The sequence below is a fragment of the Pan troglodytes genome, chromosome 4 (genome assembly GCF_028858775.2).
Source record: "Pan troglodytes isolate AG18354 chromosome 4, NHGRI_mPanTro3-v2.0_pri, whole genome shotgun sequence".
In the NCBI taxonomy this organism is placed as follows: Eukaryota; Metazoa; Chordata; class Mammalia; order Primates; family Hominidae; genus Pan; species Pan troglodytes.
This window is the reverse complement of record NC_072402.2, coordinates 137,149,396-137,165,781: the sequence shown is the minus strand read 5'-3', so window position 1 is coordinate 137,165,781 and position 16,386 is coordinate 137,149,396. Positions and strand designations below refer to the sequence as shown.

General features: G+C 45.1%; 1 protein-coding gene and 1 non-coding gene across 12 annotated transcripts in view; one reads left to right on the top strand and one right to left on the bottom strand.

The window, feature by feature from the left end:
- Position 1: 1 nt before the first annotated feature.
- Positions 2-112, bottom strand: LOC112209401 (U5 spliceosomal RNA). Its single transcript, XR_002944129.1, has one exon. It is a non-coding gene; the product is annotated as a U5 spliceosomal RNA (small nuclear RNA).
- A 3,388-nt stretch (positions 113-3,500) lies between these two features.
- DNAJC18 (DnaJ heat shock protein family (Hsp40) member C18) overlaps positions 3,501-16,386 on the top strand; it is a 32,862-nt gene continuing 19,976 nt past the window's right edge. The window contains exons 1-5 of one of the 11 annotated variants that reach the window (XM_054685211.2): positions 3,501-3,602; positions 4,231-4,313; positions 5,528-5,725; positions 6,988-8,602; positions 10,461-10,647. In XM_054685211.2, coding sequence (XP_054541186.1) covers positions 8,563-8,602; positions 10,461-10,647 — 227 coding nt within the window. In that variant the 5' untranslated portion in view covers positions 3,501-3,602; positions 4,231-4,313; positions 5,528-5,725; positions 6,988-8,562. Of the gene's footprint in view, positions 3,691-4,230; positions 4,318-5,527; positions 5,726-6,987; positions 9,267-10,460; positions 10,648-16,386 lie in introns of those variants that run through there. The other 10 variants (XM_016953912.3, XM_016953909.3, XM_054685214.2 and 7 more) reach the window with 10 other exon arrangements.

Below are 16,386 nucleotides of genomic sequence, written 5' to 3'. Positions count from 1 at the left end.
TAGCCTTGCTAAAGCAAAGGCTCAAAAAATTAGCTAAAAACTCAAAAACTCTCCACAGGAATCTTTAGTAAAAGGTGAAAGATTTATATGATCTGAAGAGAAACCAGAGTATCACCTGGTTTATTTTTATTAGTAGGGTTGAGGCGACTGACTAACCACTCCAATAGAGGAGAGAAACAAGGGGCTGTAAACAGTGACCAGTCGTCATCAAGAAAGAAGTTTTGACTAGGAAACTTCTTAGGGAAGTTCCTAAGTCACCTCTTGGGGAGAGGTGAATGAGAAAAGGGCAAATGTCCTCTGCCTGCCCCCGGGTAGACATGCATCACTTTGGTCTTAGCTATGGGATGAACCCTGGGAAGGTTTGCGGTGAAGATAGGTCTGTGACTTCATCAACACAAACCCCACCCACTTTACCCCATACAACAGTTATCTTGTGTCCAAATATAGAATGAAAGATTGTAGAAATACTGGAAAGTCATTTAAAGAGAAGGAGGAAAAGAAAGGAGGTGTCTGCTTTCTTAGTCTTAGTCATGTTTACCATGACCCTAGTCTGGAAATGAATCTTGGGGAAAATCAAGGGAGGAGTCATCCATGTGTGTCTTTCGGGAGTATTTAACTTAATTGGCAATTTGGAACATAGGGAGAACACAGCTTACTCATTCTGAAGCAACAATATGCTATTTTTTCCTGATTCAGACTTCTCAAGGCGATGAGAGAGACAGGCTAGAACAACAAGTTTCATCCCCTCTGTCTCATTAAAATTATTAAAATGAGACTGTAGAAACCGAGTGAGCAGGGCATAGTGGCACATGCCTGTAATCCCAGCACTCTGGGAGGCCAAGGTTCAGGAGGATCGCTTGAGGCAGGAGTTCAAGACAAGTGTATTAGACCATTTTCACACTGCTATAAAGAAATACTGGGTAATTATAAGGAAAGAGGTTTAGTAGACTCAGTTCCGCATGGCTGGGGAGGCCTCAGGAAACTTACAATCATGATGGAAGGGGAAGCAGGCACCTTCTTCACAAGGCAACAGGAGAGAGAGTGAGCAAGATCAGGAAAAACTGCCGTATAAAACTATCAGATCTCGTGAGAACTCACTCACTACCATGAGAACAGCATGGAGGAAACCACTCCCTTTATCCAATCACCACCCACCTGATCCCTCCCTCGACATTTGGGGGTTATGGGGATTACAATTCAAGATGAGATTTTGGTGGAGACACAGAACCAAACCATATCAACCAGGCTGGGCAACATGGCAAGCCCTTGTCTGTACAAAAAAATACAAAAATTAGCAGGGTGTGGTGGCACATACCTGTGGTCCCAGCTACTCAGGAGGCTGGGGATCACTTGCTTCTGGGAGGTAGAGGCTGCAGTGAGCCATGGTTGATTGCACCACTCTCCTCCAGCCTGGGTGACAGGGTAAGACGTGAAAGAAAGAAAACAAAGGAAGAGAAAAGAAAGAAAGAAAGAAAGCGAGAGAGAGAGAGAGAGAAAGAAAGAAGAAAGAAGAAAGAAAGAAAGAAAAAGAAAGAAAGAAGGAAATAAAGAGAGGGAAAGAAAGAAAAGGGAGGAAGGGAGGGAGGAAGGGAGGAAGGGAGGAAGGGAAGGAAGGAAGGAAGGAAAAAAAGAAAAGGAGAAGAGAAGAGAACTTACTGTATTCTAAAATCCCCTAGGACAGGGCCTGTAACCTGCCCATGTCTGTAGCTCCTGCATGACACACTGTGCCCAGCACTTCCTAGGTAATCTAAACTGGCTCTTGGATGAAGGAAATCTGATCATAAGATTGGGCTCTGCCACAGACTTTGGGTGCAATTGTCCCCCTCCTCCAAGCCTGTTCTCTTATATCTTTACTTTTTTTTTTTTTTTGTACCACTGCTGGAGTGCAGTGGTACAATCATGGCTCACTGCAGCCTTGAGTTCCTGAGCTCAACCAATCCTACCTCAGCCTCCTAAGTAACTGGGACTCTTGGCATGAGCCACTGCACCTAGCTAATTTTTTTAAATTTTTTGTAGAGACAAGCTCTTGCCGTGTTGGCCAGGCCAGTCTCAAACTCCTGAGCTCAAGTGATCCTCTTGCCCTGACTTCCCAAAGTGCTAGGATTACAGGCATGAGCCACCATGCCTGGCGGGTTTTAAAGTGAGCTGGCTGGACGACTTGGCCTTCACTATCTTTTCTCATTCTTACATTCCACAGTTCTATAGACTCTGGACATAGGAAAAAATGAATACAATGTGCTAAGTAGAGATCACTCTGGGTGAGAGCCAGAGACAAGTCGCAGGCAGCTCTGGACAAGCCTTTCACATTCTCAGGAGTTCCATTTCTCCTGTGTATTAACAGGGAAGAATGCGCCCTATCTGGCCCTGGCTACCTCACAGGCTAGTGGCTAGGTAAAATGGGATAATAAACATGGAGATACTTGGGAAGTGAGCAATTGTAGCAGACAGCTTGGAGTAGGGCACCAGCACCCAGGTCCCACTTCAGGATCAAGGCGCTTGTTCCCCAGCTGTGGGATTGTTGGCTGCTGAGGACTCACGGCTGGTTGATGATTGGCTGATGGGGGCTAAGAGTGGGGATGAAGACCTGGACCCCTTGCCTCAATTCCTTTGCCCCCATTCCTACTTCCCTTACTCCTCATAGCTGTTGTTCCAGGGGTGCTCACTAAGAAACCTTTAGTATGCAAATCTCAGCATCTCAGAGTCTATTTTGTGGGGTACCTAACCTACGAAAGCAATACTGCAGTATTTTTTGAGGGGAGGGAAGACAGGGTCTGGCTCTGCCTCCCAGGCTGGAGTGCAGTGGCATGGCACAATCATAGCTCACTGCAACATCAAACTCCTGGGCTCAAATGATCCTTCTGCCTCAGCCTCCCAAGTAGCTGGGACTATAGACATGTGCCACCACAACCGGCTAATTTATTTAAATTTTTTGTAGAAATGAGGTCCTGCTACGTTGCTCAGGCTGGTTACAAACTACTGGGCTCAAGACATCCTCCCCCCTCAGCCTCCCAAAGTGCTGGGATTATAGGTGTGAGCCATCACACCTGGTTAGTTGTTTGTTTTTTGTTTGTTTTTTTTTTTGAGATGGAGTTTCACACTTGTTGGCCAGGCTGGAGTGCAATGGCACGATCTCCACTCACTGCAACCTCTGCCTCCCAGGTTCAAGTGATTCTCCTGCCTCAGCCTCCTGAGTAGCTGGGATTACAGGTGCCCGCCACCACGCCTGGCTAATTTTGTATTTTTAGTACAAAAAATGGGATTTCACCATATTGGGCAGGCTGGTCTCGAACTCCTGACCTCAGGTGATCCGGCCACCTCAGCCTTCCAAAGTTGTGGGATTACAGGTGTGAGCCACCACGCCCGGCCTTGGCTAGTATTTTTTAAATAATTCATATATATTTGATTCAAATCTCACAGCCAACAGCACATGACTTAGTAGCCACTTCTGGTCCAACATCCACCATTGGGATGGAACCCTTCAGGTGACATAACAATGTCTAGGATTCTGTTTGTGCTGTTGTTATTCTGCCTGCCATGGGCACTCAGTACAGCTGCTCATCATACTGGACTAATCAGGTCAAGGACATGGGGCTTCATTCTAGGTAACTCAGCTGACATCTTCATTATAAAACCACACATTTTCCTCTGACTCTGGGCAATGACCTGCATATATAAGCTGTTAGTCATAAGGTATTTATATGTGGGGGAAGAGGGAGACAACTGGTATTAATAATCTTTGAGATTGAAAGGCTTTTACCCTGACACTGACACCGCAGTACCACATAAGCCATGTGGATTTTCCTGTTGCTAAGTAACTCTATCCTTTGGGAAGGGGTTGAGGATGAATTAAATGCTGAATTCTGCTCTGGAGCAAACTCTAATAGAGAGGTTTCTCCTGAGGAGCCTACTATTTATGCAAATCCAAGACCCCACCTCTGACAGGAAATCTGAGTGCAGCCTTCTGCAGCCCTTGCAGCTTCCTTGAAACCCTATCTCTTCCTTCATGTCTAGACAACAGGATGATGATTGTTTACAAGATGACTTCCTCCCTTTTCTCACACAGGACTACACGGTCCTTAAACAGGAACAGGTGGCGGGGATTGGGGGCTAGCTGCAGAATGTCCTTCTCTCATTTTTTCCCTCATCCTATGGGAGGGCAACCAATAAACCGGCACAGACACACAGGCCCAGTGGGACAGGAGGATCATTTACTCAGCTTCTTTCTTCTAGGGCTGGATGGGGCAGCATCTCAATCATATAGGGCACAGGACAAACCTCAGTATCGCCAGCAAGAATCCATTACAGTTCAACATGTAAGTAAGTGGAGGCGCCTGTAATCCCAACACTTGGGAAGTCCCCGGGGGCAGGATTGCTTGAACCCAGGAGTTCCAGACCAGCCTGGGTAACATAGTGAGATCCCATATCTTAAAAAAAAAAAAAAAAAAAAAAAAAAAAAAAGAGCCAGGCATAGTGGGCATAGTGGCATGTGCCTGTGGTCCCAGCTACTCAGGAGGCTGAGGTGGGAGGATCGCTTGAGCCCAAGAGATCAAGGCTACAGTGAGTTGTGATAGCGCCACTGCACTCCAGCCCGCGTAACAGAATAAGACCCTGTCTCAAAAAAATAAAGTAAGTGGAGAAAACTGAGAGAAATCTGAGGCTGGCCCTAAGGTAAAATGGTTTAGCAGATGAAGGATCATTGCAGGCCCCCCTGACCTAGTTCTGGCACACAATTTCCCCAAGCCCAGCTAGTACTACTCTATTAAATTTGAATGTGCTGGAAAACACTGTGTGATTCTGTCCACCAGTCTTTTCCTGGGTTTGTGGATGTCCTCCTTTCTCTCTTCGTCAAACTTCTTTCCACATCTACCTCCTTCTCTTTGAGAACTGCCTTGGAGACCCCAATTTCTCTTCCCTTATCTCCTTCCCAGTTACCCTCTCACTTTTCCTGCGGGTCCTTTTCAACTGGCATCTCCATCCTATACTCTTTGGGCCCACAGCTTCCTCTTTTACAAAACACAGAAATTGAACTTTACAGTGAGGATTATTTTTGCTGACTAGTTGATGAGTTTAAGCAAAAACTGGCACAGAAGTATTCTTAATTTTGAGCTTTAGAGTTTCGCGTTAGTCCAAGTGATGCGATCATAAAAAAAAATTCATCCAGAAGTGTTAGTTGAGGTGTAAACAAACTGAAGAATACATGTGGATACTTGGCAATATTTGAGAAGGTCATAATGCTAAACCATTTTTGTTACTGTTCTAGAAGTAAATGAAAAGAAGTCTGGAAAAGAAGGGGATGTAAGGTTTCAGAGCATGAGGAGAGAGGATGCTTAGCTACCAGACAGCAGCTAAGATTTGGGAAGAGGCCCCAGCTTCCCAAATCTTGTCCAATACTCTTGAACCTAGGCTCTGCTCCTAGATAGTCTCATAATTCATAGTTGCTCCTCTCAATCCAGTTAACCCCTACAGTGCTCTAACAGCCCACTCTCAGCCAAACACCTCTGACTTCATGGTATTCTAACATCTCCAGGTAGTACCTCCAGACCTTTTCCCTGTGCCCCTGGACACCAAGGTCCATCCCACCCTCAGCTGTCCATCTTCTAGAGCAGGCGGTCTAGCCTCCCCAAACCAGAAGAACTTCCTTTTTATATTCAACCACCTGATGGATGTCCCTGATCAGGTCCCTCAGCTGCAGAGCACAAGAAGGACCTTCAGGATCCAGCTTTCTGTGAGTACACTGCTCCGTGGATTAGTTAGCTGGTCATAGGTCCAGTGTCCTAGAGCTGAGCTTTTGACTCATCTCATGGTTCTGGGGCCTCCTTTGCCTCTCAAGTTTAAGGACATCCATAATTCATTGGATTTAGGATGACCCAAAACCTTCTCATACTAGTTCACTTTTGCCATCTTCTTCTGTTTCTGAAAGGGAGAAAATCACCAGTTTTAGTGGCTGGATTCAGGGGTGAGGGTGCATGGACAAGCAGCTTCCCAGCCCTTTTTGGTAGTGTTTTGCTTCTTGTCTTATTTGCAGGTAATGATTGCCAGATAGACAGGAATGGGGTCCAGTTAGTTATATCCAGGACCTTATGATATACCCCATATACACCCCTTTGCTCCTAATTTACAATGTCAAACTATAAAAAATGGTTTCTCTTCCTCTGAGCCAGTCTGTAACAGTGGTCAGCATTTATTAAACACATACTACATGCCAGATGAGGTGCTAAAAGCTTTGCAAGCATTATCTTATTATATCCTACGGCAATCCTATGCAGATTTTTTAACCACTATGCTAAATTCCTCCTCCTAAATTAAGTGAAAATGACCAAATTTCTAGACAACTGTTACTTTCTCAGTGCTTATGGGGGTGGGGATGAGGGAAGAACACTGACTTTAAGTGCTCCAGGAGAAATTGATATTACAAATGACACAAGCCTTTAGTGGTCAACTGGTTTGGTAGTTTTCAAACATGTAGGTTTTCTTTCCTTTAGTAGACCACAAAATACAAAACAGAAAAAAGCAGAGCTTCTTTGATTGAAGAAGGGTGAGGTGCTAGTGCCTTCCCTGCTATGCCTTCCTCCCCGCTCCCACTCCTCAATAGAAGATTCCAGAGACATCTGCACATTAAGCCTTAAGGATTCCTCAATTTAAAAACTGATAATTGAGGCCGGGTGTGGTGGCTCACGCCTGTAATCTCACCACTTTGGGAGGCTGAGGCGGGCAGATCACAAGGTCAGGAGATTGAGGCCATCTTGGCCAACATGGTGAAATCCCGTCTCTACCAAAAATACAAAAATTAGCTGGGCATGGTGGCGTGCAACTGTAGTCCCAGCTACTCGGGAGGCTGATGCAGGAGAATCGCTTGAACCAGGGAGTCAGAGGTTGCAGTGAGCCGAGATTATGCCACTACACTCCAGCCTGCCGACAGGGTAAGACTCTGTCTCAAAAAGCAAACAAACAAAACTACTAATTGAATCCAACCTTCTCGTTTTATAGGTGATGAGACTGAGGCCAAAGAAGAAGGAAAAAGGAGATGTTCAGGATCACGCAATGATTTGTGGCAAAACCCCAGCTATTAATATAACACCTATACAACTTCTAGACCAGTGCTTTTTCCACTTGAAAGGCCTTGTTATCTGAGTTTTGTTTTTTGTTTTTTTTCTGAGACAGAATCTCACTCTGTCGCCCAGGCTGGAGTGCAGTGACGCGATCTTGGCTCACTACAACCTCCGCCTCCCGGGTTCAAGCGATTCTCCTGCCTCAGCCTCCTGAGCAGCTGGGACTACAGGCACACGCTACCATGCCCAGCTAATTTTTGTATTTTTGGTAGAGACGGGGTTTCACCATGTTGGTCAGAATGGTCTCGATCTCCTGACCTCGCGATCCGCCTGCCGCGGCCTCCCAAAGTGTTGGGATTACAGGCATAAGCCACCGCGCCCGGCCGTTCTCTGAGTTCTTAAGTGGGCATAATGTCAGTGATGCCAGGGCCATGACTGTAGGCAAGGGCTGGAACTGCATGCCCTTTGGTGCTTTTACCCTTCCAAGTTTATGTCCAGGAATATACATCTCTCCCCAACTGCCTAAGTAGGTGCTAGTTGATATCATGATTGATTTGGTCTTCTTGGGTAAGACCTCAGTTAATTCTGGGTAATTTTTTGTTTGGGGATGAACTGTAGCCATCCACCTATGAAGAAAGTGTTGCTTTTATTCTTTGCTAGGTTCCATCCATACCTGGATGAGGAACAGCAAGAATATTTATTTCCTCATTTCCATTTTACTAATCTCAATGTCTGGTCCTTCAGAAAAGAAACGAATGGGCTAAAGAGATAACTAGACTGGAAGAGAGGAGAAAAGTGTCAGAGGGGTGTTGGAGTAGGATGGGTTGGAGGAAGGACAGGAACAGCAAAGATGGAGGCTCTTCATGCCGGCCCCAATACCTTTCCATGTCTTCTTTCTCCACCCCGATACCCTCTGATGTCCAGTGCCTGAGGAGCTGGGGCAGTAGGGACATACTGAGATTGCCCTCCAACCCCATAAATCTACATCACTTTTCTATTTTCCTGACTCAAGCTTCCAAAGGCTGGGTTCGGCATCCCCAAAACCCATCTCTGAATCTCTAGGGCCTACCATTGACTGCACAGAACAGGCATTAGCGTATGCTTCAAAAAGACATCCCTGAGGAGCATAATAGTCATACTGTCACCCTCTAGCCTATAGTTTGCGAAGCCCTTTCCAGGCAGGACTTCAGTCGCCCCTCTTTGGATGTCCCTAGGGTTAGGCAGGGCCGAAGCCACTATCCCAACTCTACAAATGAGGAAAAGCCAAGAGCCGTGCTGCAGGCAGCTGGCAGCTGGCAGCAGCACTCTTCCACAGATCTCCTGACGAAGGTCGAGCACTTCTCTGCATCTCCCACGGTCTCTGGCGCAGAGCCTGCCGGGAGTTGTAGTCCAGTGCCCCGGGAGCTCATATGGACTGGACTACAATGACCAGCGTGCCCCGCGCTCCGCGCCCCCTTCTCTTTCAGCCTCGGGCGCGGGGGAGGCTCGGCGGACCTGCTGATTGGGAACCGATATGGCGGCGACTCTGGGCAGCGGGGAGCGCTGGACGGAAGGTACTAGGTCCCCGCCTGAACGAGGGATAGGGCGGCGTTCGGGAGACATCAGGGATGAGGATCCTGAAGACGCACAAGGGCTGAGATCCTGGGTCTGAGGTGATGGATAGAGGCCTGTGAAAAGATGCTGAGCCTGAGTAGGGTTGCGGATGGGGTAGGGAAGCTGGGGACCCACCGCGAGCCCAGAGTCACCGGTGACGACTTGTTGCCTCCGGCCCCCAGCCCCGCCCCCGCCCCGCCCAGGGCCTGCAGCTGTCAGGCCCCGCCCGTGCCAGGGTGACTGGAGGGCCCGTGGGGTGCTGTGGTCTCTCCGCAGCTTGCTAACCTGGCCCTTATCTTTCGCCTAACTGGGCCACCTGACCTTCAGTCCCTGTTTGATCATGTCGCTCCAGCCGGCATCAGGACCAGCCTTTTCCACCCTACAGTCAGGCAAAAAATATTGATCCAATACCTATTGTGTGCCCCGCCTAATGCTGATTCTGCAGTGGGGATTTGACTGACATGGGTCCCTTAGCTCACAAAACTCGCAGCCCACTGAGAGAGTTTGACGACTGAACAGCCAATTACAAAACGGGCGAATAATACAAAACGCCTGGGCTACACAGCAAGGTCAGGGATTTGGAGAGCACACTTACAAGGCACCTAACGCAGACTGGCTGTCAAGGTAGGTTTCTTGCAGAAAGTGTTACAAATGGTGACAAGAAGGATGCGTCGGAGTTAGCCAGGCCGACTTAGAGGAAGACTGTCCAGGAGCAGTGGGTGGAGGTAGCTGAGGGATGTTAAGCGGAAGAAAGATGTTAAAGCCTTTCTCAGGTCCTCCAGAGAAGACATGAGTGCTCTGCCCCTTTTGACTGTATTGCTTATGACCCTCTTTACATTCTGCAGGTGTTGTTATTGAATCTTCTCCCTTTAAACCAGGGGTATCCAATCTTTTGGCTTCCCTGGGCCACATTGGAAGAAGAATTGTCTTGGGCCACACATAAAATACACTAACTGACGACTAAATAACTAACTGATGACAGCTAATGAACTTAAAAAAAATTGCCAAAAAAAATCTCATAATTTTTTTTTGTTTTGTTTTTTGTTTTTTTTGTGTGTGTGTGACGGAGTCTCGCTCTATCACCCAGGCTGGAGTGCAGTAGCGCGATCTCGGCTCACTGCAAGCTCCGCCTCCCGGGTTCACGCCATTCTCCTGCCTCAGCCTCCCGAGTAGCTGGGACTACAGGCGCCCGCCACCACACCCGGCTAATTTGTTGTATTTTTAGTAGAGACGGAGTTTCACGGTGTTAGCCAGGATGGTCTCGGTCTCCTGACCTCGTGATCCGCCCGCCTTGGCCTCCCAAAATGCTGGGATTACAGGCGTGAGCCACCGCGCCCGGCCCTCATAATGTTCTAAGAAAGTTTACGAATTTGTATTGAGCTCAAAGCCGTGCTGGGCCACATGCCACCTGTGGGCCGCGGGTTGGACAAGCTTGCATTAAACTAACCTCTTTGTGGTCAGGAGTAGGTCTTACCCATCCGCCCTCTTGATCTTCTAGCCAAGTTCCTTGGTATATATTAGTTCTATAATTGTTAGTGTAAAAGAATTGAACTCCTCTCTACTTTAAATTTTAGGGGTGGGAGGCACTGCAGCAAAAAATACTATTTTACGAGCAGTGTCTCTTCTGACCGTGGACCACAGAGAAACATGTTTATTCAGCTTTGTATGAGTGCTTAAAAGTCAGCATGACACCTCTAGCCCTGGCCATCATGCTTACCTTCTCATGCTTACGAGCAGCCTCCCAGAGAGGAAAGGCAGGTTGCAAAGTTGATTTTCAGGGTCAGATGGAGACCTAATGGAGGGGCTGTTGTTTTGCAGCTTACATTGATGCAGTTAGAAGAAACAAATACCCAGAAGACACACCTCCTGAGAGTCATGACCCCTGTGGCTGCTGTAACTGCATGAAGGCACAAAAGGAAAAGAAGTGTGAGAATGAGTGGACTCAGACCCGGCAGGGTGAGGGGAACTCCACGTATAGTGAGGAACAGCTGCTTGGGGTACAAAGGTGAGCATGTGGTGAGATTAAATGAGTGATTTTATGGAAAGTGCTTAGAAGAGTGCCTGGATGTGCTATGTAAGTATTGACTGATGATAATGATGATGATGATGATAATTGAAGCATACTAGCTTCTTGACCTCAGAGGGAAGACTGAGTAGAAGTGGAATATTAGGGTATAACATGAACTGACTACCCTGCTTCTACTTTAAGAGAGGCAGCAGAAACCGACTAGACACAACACACATCTACAGGACATTCTTTCAACAACAACAGAACGATTTTCTTCTTAAGGATACATAGAATATTCTCCAGGATAGACCATATCTTAGGTCATAAAACAAGCCTCAGTAAATTTAAAAAGATTGAAATCATACAGTGTATGTTCTCTGAAATCAAAAACAAAGGGAAATTTGAGAAATTCACAAATATGTGGAAATTAAACTACAAGCTCCTAATAAGCAAGCAAGTCACAGAATAAATCACTAGGAAAGCTAGAAAATGCTTTGAGATGAGTGAAAATGAAAACACGACGTACTAAAATGTATAGGATGCAGCTAAAACAGTGCTTAGAAGGAAATTTATAGCTCTAAATGCTTATTTTTTTAAAAAAGACTCCAAATCAGTAACCTAATCTACCTTAAGGAACTAGACAGCCTGGACAATACAGTGAAACCCCCTCTCTTCCAAAAAATTTATATATACAAAAATTAGCTTGGTGTGATGGCACCAACCTGTAGTCCCAGCTACTTGGGAGGCTGAGGCAGGAGGATTGCTTGAACCCAGTAGGTTGAAGCTACAGTGAGTCATAATCGCACCACTGCACTCCTGCCTGGACAGCAGAGCAAGACCCTGTCTCTCAAAAAAAAAAAAAAGAAAGAAAGAGGGATATCCCTACCAATCTAAATACTATGAACAATTGTGTGCCAACAAATTAGATAACCTAGATAAAATCAGCAAATGCCTAGAAAGACACAAATTACTGAAACTGACCCAAGAAAAATGGAGGCCAGGCATGGTGGGTCACACCTGTAATCCCAGAGTTTTGGGGGTGCTGAGGCAGGAGGATTGCTTGAGACCAGGAGTTTGAGACCAGCCTGGGCAACACAGCAATACATTATCTCTAAAAAAAGAAAAAAAAATACTTGGGCATGGTGGCACATGCCTGTGGTCCCAGCTACTTTGGAGACTGAAGCAGGAGGATCACTTGAGCCTAGGAATCTGAGGTTACAGTAAGCTATGGTAGTGCCACTGCATTGCAGCTTGGGTGACAGAGACCTTATTTCCAAAAAAGAAAAAGAAAAAAAAAAGGAAAACCCAAGTAGACCTACAACAAATAAGGTGATTTAATTAACAATCAAAAAAATTCTAGCTGGACATGGTGACTCATGCCTGTAATCCCATTACTTTGGGAGGCTGAGGTGGGAGGATCACTTGAGCCCAGGAGTTCAAGACCAGCCTGGCCAACATGGCGAAACTTCATTAGTACAATAAAAAACAAACAAAAAGACCCCACAAAAATTAGCCGAGCATGGTGGTGCACACCTGCAGTTCCAGCTGCTCAGGAGGCTGAGGTAGGAGGATTGATGGAGCCTGGAAGGGCGAGGCTACAGTGAGCACCACTGCACTCTAGTCTGGGTGACAGAGGGAGACCCTGTCTGAAAAAAAAACAAAAAAAAACAAAACAAAAAAACTTCCAATGAAGAAAAGTCCAGGCCCAGCTGGCTTCATTCTTTGAGACCAGTATTAACTCTGTAACCGAAACCAGACAAAAATATCATGAGAAGTCTAAACTATCAACCAATATCCCTTATGGATATAGATTTTAAAATATTCAATAAAATACTAGTAAAACAAATACAGCAATGTAAAAAGTATTATATATTTTCACCAAGTGGGATTTATCCCAGTATTGCAGGATTGTTTAACACACACAAGTCAATCAATGTAACATACCATGTTAATAGAATAAAGGACAAAAATCACACGATCATTTCAATAGGTACAGAAAAAGCATTTAACAAAATCCAACACTCTTTTTTTTTGAGATGGACTCTTGCTCTGTCACCCAGGCTGGAGTGCAATGCCACGATCTCGGCTCACTGCAACCCCTGCCTCCCAGGTTCAAGCGATTCTCTGGCCTCAGCCTCCTGAGTAGCTGTGACTACAGACACGCACCACCATGCCCAGCTAATTTTTGTATTTTTAGTAGAGACGGGGTTTCACCATGTTGGCCAGGATGGTCTCGTGACCTTGTGATCTGCCCGCCTCGGCCTCCCAAAGTGCTGGGATTACAGGTGTGAGCCACTGCGCCCAGCCCCAACACTCTTTCATAATAAAAACACTTAGCTAGGAATAGAAGGGAACTTCCTCAACCTGATAAAGTCCATCTACAGAAATCCACAGTTAACATCATACTTAAAGGTGAACAACTAGGTGTTTTCCCACCAAGATCAGGAACAAGACAAGTATGTCTGTTCACTCTTGCCACTCTGTTCAACATTGTACTAGAGGGTCAAGCCAGGGCATTTAAGCAAGAAAAAGAAATAAAAGCCATCCAAATTGGAAAGAAGAGTAAAACTACATCCACAGATGACATGATCTTGTAAATGGAAAATCCTAATGAATACACACACACACACACACACACACACAAATACTGTTAGAACTAATAAACAAGTTGGACAAAGTTACAGGATATAAGATCAATATACAAAAATTATCATTTTTCTATATACTAGCAATGAACAATAAAAAAATGAAATTAAGAAAATATAGTTGAGGCTGGGTGTGGTGGCTCATGCCTGTAATTCAAAACTTTGGGAGGCTGAGATAGGAGGATCTCTTGAAGCTAGGAGTTCAAGACGAGCCTAAGTGACATAGCGAGGCCCTGTCTCTACTAAAAATAAAAATTTAGCCAGGTGTGGTGGCATGCACCCAAAATCCCAGCTACTCAGAAGGCTGAGGTAGGTGGATCCCTTGAGCCCAGGAGTTCGAGGCTGAGGTGAGCTATGATCACCCTACTGCAATCCAGCCTGGGTGACAAAGCAAGACCCTGTCTCTATATATAAAGAAATAAATAAATAGTTTTAAAAAAGAGATACAGTTGGCCTTTGAACAACACAGGTTTGAGTGGCATCAGTTTGAACCATGGATTTTTATATGTAAATTTTAAAAGATAAATACATTCGAAAAATTTTTTAGATTTGCAGCAATTTGAAAAAGTGGCTCACACCTGTAATCTCAGCACTTTAGGAGGCCAAGGCAGGAAGAATACTTGGGCTCAGAAGTTCGAGACCAGCCTGGGCAACATGGCAAAACTCCGTCTCTACTAAAAATACAAAACTAGTCAGGCGTGGTGGCGCACACCTGTAATCCCAGCTACTTGGGAGGCTGAGGCGGGAGAATTGTTTGAACCCAGAAGGCAGAGGTTGCAGTGAGCTGTGATTGTGCCATTGCACTCCAGCCTGGGAAACAAGAGCAAAACTCTGTCTCAAATAATAATAATCATCATCACCATCTCACAAACCATGGAGCATGGACATACCAAAAAAATTAAGAAAATTATATGAGTGCATAAAATATATCTAGATTCTAGTCTATTTTATCATTTACTGTCATAAAATATACACAAATCTATTATAAAAAGTGAAAATCTATCAAAACATATGCTCACAAACACTTAAGAGACTACATGGTACCATCTGCATTTGAGAAAAATGTAAACATACAGGTGCAGTATTAATCACACCTGCATAAAATTAACAGTAGTACTGTACTACTGTAATAATTTTGTAGTTAGCTCCTGTTGTTATTTTGCTGAGCCTCAAGTATTGGGAGTATCTGCTTAAAATGCCACATGATGCTAATCATCTCTTTGTGAGCAGTTTGTCTCTTGAGTAAATTATGTATAGCAGTAAAAAGTGATCTCTTGCAGTTCTCCAGTTTTGTTTTGTTTTTTTTTGAGATGGAGTTTTGCTCTTGTCACCCAAGCTGGAGTGCAGTGGCACGATCTTGGCTCACTGCAACCTCCACCTCCCAGGTTCAAGCAATTGTCCTGCCTCAGCCTCCCAAGTAGCTGGGATTACAGGCACCCACCATCATGCCCAGCTAATTTTTGTATTTTTAGTAGAGATGGGGTTTCACCATGTTAGCCAGGCTGGTCTTGAACTCCTGGCCTTGTGATCCACCTGCACTTAATGCCAGCAGGTAAGAAAACATTGCACTTTTTGCAAAATACCTTTTCATCTCATATTGAAAATGAAGCTTTTATATGGGTGCAGGACTGCTATAAGAAAGGCATACAGTCCATGATGTGATTATTACTTATCGCATGCCTGAGCTCAAGGCTTCCACTCACCTCAGTCTCTCAAAGTGCTGGGATTACAGGTGTGAACCCTGCGGCCAGCCCTACCTCATCAACTTTTTAGTGCAGACAAAAGTGCCCTATTCTGGAAAAGAAATGTCACAAAGGACATTGTATTAGTAAGGACGAGAAGTGAGCATCAGGATATAAGGCAGGAAGGGATAGTCTAACTCTGCTATTTTGTGCAAATGCAGTTCAGTTTATGATGGGGGCTGCCATTATATATAAAGCTGCTAACCCCTGAGCCTTGAATGGAAAAGATGAACACCAGCTGCCAGCCTTTTGGTTGTACAGCAAGAAGGCCTGGGCAATGAGAGCCCTTTTTCTGGACTGGCTCCATTGGTATTTTCTTCGTGAAGTCAGGAAGTACTTTGCCATTAAGGGACTGCCCTTAAAAAGTTCTTTTGGATTAACTCAGGGTTATGGTGCATGCCTGTAGTCTCAGCTACTTGGGAGGCTAGGCAGAGAATTACTTGAGCCCAGGAGTTGGAGGCTGCAGTGAGCTATGATCGTGCCACTGCACTCCAGCCTGGGTGACAGGGACCCTACCCTGTCTCTAAAAAAAAAAATAAGTTCTGTGGCCAGGCGCGGTGGCTCACGCCTGTAATCCCAGCACTTTGGGAGGCCAAGGTAGGTGGATCACAAGGTCAGGAGTTCAAGACCATCCTGGCCAACATGGTGAAACCCCGTCTCTACTAAAAATACAAAAATTAGCTGGGTGTGGTGGCAGGTGCCTATAATCCCAGCTACTCGGGAGTCTGAGGCAGGAGAATTGCTTGAACCTGGGAGGAGGAGGTTGCAGTGAGTCAAAAACATGCCATCGCACTCCAGCCTAGATGACAAGAGTGAAACTCTATCTCAAAAAAAAAAAAGAATGTGAAAAGTCAACCCACAGAATGGGAGAAAACATTTAAAAACTGTATATCTGATAAGAGACTTTATCTGGAACGTACAAAGTTCTCTTGAAACTCAACAATAAAAAGACAAATAACCCAATTGGAAAAATGGGCAAAGGGTCTGAATAGGCATTCCTCCTATATATTCCTCCATATATGAATAAAGAAGATATATATATGGTTAGTAAGCATATGTAAACTTGTTCAACATTCATTAGTCATTAGGGAAATGCAAATCAAAACCACAATGAGATATACCCACTGGAATGGCTATAGTCAAAAAGGTGGATGATAAGTGTTTACAAAGAAGCAGATAAATTGGAACCTTTGTACATTGCTGGTAGGAATGCAGCCAGTTTGGAAAACAATATGGCAATTCCTCTTAAGGTTCAGAAGAAAATTAAGATTATTGACCTAGCAATCTACTCCTAGTATATTCCAAGAGAAATATAAATATACTTCCACAAAAAAACTTGTACATGAATG